The sequence below is a fragment of the Echinops telfairi genome, unplaced genomic scaffold (genome assembly GCF_000313985.2).
Source record: "Echinops telfairi isolate 266 unplaced genomic scaffold, ASM31398v2 ScPeMD7_7421;HRSCAF=8459, whole genome shotgun sequence".
In the NCBI taxonomy this organism is placed as follows: Eukaryota; Metazoa; Chordata; class Mammalia; order Afrosoricida; family Tenrecidae; genus Echinops; species Echinops telfairi.
In genome coordinates, this window is record NW_022111321.1 from 21,227,848 (window position 1) to 21,231,439 (window position 3,592).

Here is a 3,592-nt window from a genome sequence, read left to right on the forward strand (position 1 = left end):
AAAAAGGAATTTAAGAAAGAACTTCTGAGGCAACTGGCCATTTCTTTTTCTTTCTTTGGCAACTGGCCATTTCTCAGTTCCACCATCGTTGCTTAGGAAATGCCTTTCACGAGTCTTTTCCATTGTGATGATTTTTTAGATGGGCAAACCTAGTACAAGCCCCATGCCCAGTGCTGTGGTAAAGGCACCAATCAAGGCTCTACAGGGTACTTTAGAGCCATCTCTGGGCTACTTCCCTGTAACAAATGAGTCGCACTGGAGGCCACAACAGACAGATGACTTTAACAAGCTTTACAGAGATAAAATAAAGTACGAGTAACTAAACAATAATCTTTACGTCACCCAATCAGAAGCTTTGAAAATAATCCTTACTCTGACTTTGTTATTTCCCATTCTTTCCCTTACTCTAGCATCTGTTAAATTTTAAGGTTATAAAATGTCAAATAATCAACCCATACTTACACCCACTGTGTGCTCGGAGTGGCAGGGAATCACCAAGAGGGAACCTAGAGAGAAGGCCGCTGGGTCGTAGCTAGCTGCAAGCAGTACAGGCCCACACCCAGCTACCCATGAGCTCGGACCCGGTCTCATGTGAGAGAAAGGATTTTTGTAACATTGAAATGCAGACAAGCGGAGCTTCAGAAACATGAAAATATTTATTCTTAAAATGGCGGTAGGCTTCCATAATTAAAGAGCTGAATAATACATGTGTTTTGAAGTCAAATCTGGCCTGAGCTAACTGCCAATGCAGAGTCTGAGGAGAGTAACTGGGGAGAAAAACAAATAAACAAACAAAAACCAAAGGCCAAAGCCAAATAATGAAATGTAGGGTAAAGGACAATAATCACAAACCCCCCAGGAAGTCTGCTCTCCTCTTGTGCCTGACTGTTTCTCAGCCTCACTGGCATAGCTGACCGTAAGGGAAAAGACAAAAGCACTTCAGTTACTGGTTAGGAGGCAAAGACCGGAACAACATGGGAAGCATGTCCAACGGTTGGCGGCTGGGCTCCCTTTCCTCCCCGGTAGTAAGAAGCTGCCGAGGGAACCACTGCTGGATGATTCTGTGTGCTAGAAAGCCTTTTGTAATAATCTTCTTTAAAAAGAATCACTTCAAAAAGTAATCTAATTTGGGTGTTGAATGACATCAAAAGAGCCCTGATGGGCTTAAGACTTATCTGTATTCTTCTGACATGCCTTCCATTGAGAGATGAAATCTACTTCCTCTCGCCTTAGGCATGGCTAGTCAAATGGCCGGCTTTCAAGGAAAAGAACGAGGCAGAAGTGATACTGGGTGGCTTCCAACGTTGGGTCATAAGAAGCTGTACAGCTTTTTAAGAAGCTGTCACTTTGGGAAGCTGGTCACCATGCTGTGAGGAATCCCAGTCACAAGGAGAAGCTATGTGTAGGTGTTCTTGCCAACTGCCTCTGTTGAGATTCCAGCCACGACCATCAACTGCCCGGCATGTAACTAATACCTGCAAGCCACTTCCTGCCCCAGACAATCTCTCGTGGCCAGAACTTAAGAAACCTTGAGCAAAGTTCACCAAGCTGAGCACAATCAACTCTTGTACCTGGAGAGAAAACAAGGACTAACCAATTGTAGTTTTGCACCACTAAGTTTGAGTGATGTGTTACACAGAAATAGTTAACTGAAATAAGAGCTTCCAACTAGCCTGCCAGGAGGGCGATTACGTCAATGATTTCCCTATTATCTTCTAGAAATAAATCGTTCTGTTTGTGCCATCAGCCAGACTACCACATAGAACCAAAATAGATCCAGGTGATGAGGAGTCATTAGGCCTCATAGCTGCTGCGTTCATTCCTCTTGGGCTAAAAGCCGAGCCGGGTTTCAGTGAAACCCCCTCAGCACTAAGGCTCGGTGATTTATGAAAGAACACAGCAGGCTGTGTCAGCACTGCCCTCGCCCTGCTGCTTTAGAGGTTCTGACTCGGGAGGGTCTGTCTCTCCAACACCCGCAGAACGTGGCGACTTCTAACTCCTTACTGGCATTTCATTGTCACCCAGAGTTAGGAATTTGTGGGGTCTTGAAATCTTTACCTACACAAGACTTGCTAAATTGTCCTAAGCTCTGAACCAAGCCAGAATAAAATTCAGCTGCGGTTAGTTACCATGGCGTCATGCAGCAGAAGGAAACACTGCCCAGTGCTGCACCATCTCCATCCTCCTCGGCATGTCTGTGAGTGCACTGGGGAGGCAACTGTGTACGCTGCCAAGTGCCTTCCAAGCGGAAGGCTCGTCTTCAGAATGTGCTATTCCACTGTGCTCCATAAGATTTTCATCAGCTAATTTTCAGAAGTAGACTGCTAGACCTTTCTGTGTAGTCTGTCTTGGTCTTGAAGTGCTGCTGAAGTCTGATGACCGTGGATGATCCACCTGCGGGTGTGTGAAACACTGGAGTACAGCTTCCAGCAACACACAAGCTACCACAGTTTAACAAACAGAAAGAAAATCCACTGCCGTTGAGCCAATTCCAGCTCATAGCAGCCCTACAGGGCAGAGTGGACCTGCTCCGTGGGATTTCTGAGGCTGCGAATCTCTGCAGAAACAGACAGCCTCAACTTTCTCCTGTGGAGCAGCTGGGGGGTTCAAACGGCTGCACTTCCAGTTAGCCCCACACTCAGCCCACTGCACAACCAGGGGTGGTGGAACATCCAGTTAGATAAAGCTAATTTGCTCCAAAATAGTGAAGTGTCAAATTTTATAAACTAAAAACCAAAAGTAGACGTGAAGTTAGTAAGGTACAAAGGATAGATCATGTGAGCGGACTGAAATCAACTATGGGGTGCCACTGCCAGATAGCTACCACCAGCTCTGTTGCCCAAGAGACAAATTCCAGCACCCAGAAAGGCGTTTCCCTCCCAACCCCATGGCCAAATGTTCCCACCACACCGAGAGTGGAACCCACCACCGAGCTAGACGTTATTGCCACACTCTCTCCTCCCTCCTCTCTGGGGTCTCACAGCCGGCTTTACATTTCCCACTTGTCGGGCTGTTTCACACAAGTAGCAATTATATCATGCCTCAAAGAATGAAAACAAAATCCTCTCTAACTTTAGAAAGAATGTGATGCGAGAATGACAAATGTGTCTGGTTTTCAGAGTGATAGTGCACTAGGGTAGACCCCATGTCCTGGGGGGATTGCTAGAACGTGATAAAATTAGCCAGCCTCAGTCAAGTTGTCTAAAGAGGAAACGGTACTTCTACTTCTGGCTAGGCACAAGGAGAAACTAGAAAATGGACACACGATCACACACCTGGGTCCTTTTCAAATGAGAGGGGTCTGTGGTTTCCAGCCCCCTGAGAACACAGAGAAGATGCCTGTTAAGAAAAGCAGCTGATGAACCTTTGGGGTGCCATTCTCCCAGATGGTAACAACATTCTTGGCTCTTTAAGCCCTTTTCTTGAAGCTTGTCTTCACTCCCACCTGACTGCTTCCCTTTACGTCAGCTAAGGACCAATCTAGACCACAGTCATTGTAAACAAAAGGCAGGCCAACAAATTAAGCCGAATAAACTAAGGCCAAGTACATACAGTGAACATAGATTACGGCAAGGGTCCTCAAACTACGGCC

At 46.2% G+C, this 3,592-nt stretch overlaps 1 protein-coding gene across 1 annotated transcript in view; it reads right to left on the reverse strand.

Moving 5' to 3' along the window:
* Positions 1-2,324: 2,324 nt before the first annotated feature.
* Positions 2,325-3,592, reverse strand: part of ALG9 (ALG9 alpha-1,2-mannosyltransferase) — a 94,062-nt gene continuing 92,794 nt past the window's right edge. The window contains exon 15 of the mRNA XM_045297742.1: positions 2,325-2,394. Within this exon, the coding sequence (XP_045153677.1) occupies positions 2,325-2,394 (70 nt within the window). The remainder of the gene's footprint in view (positions 2,395-3,592) is intronic.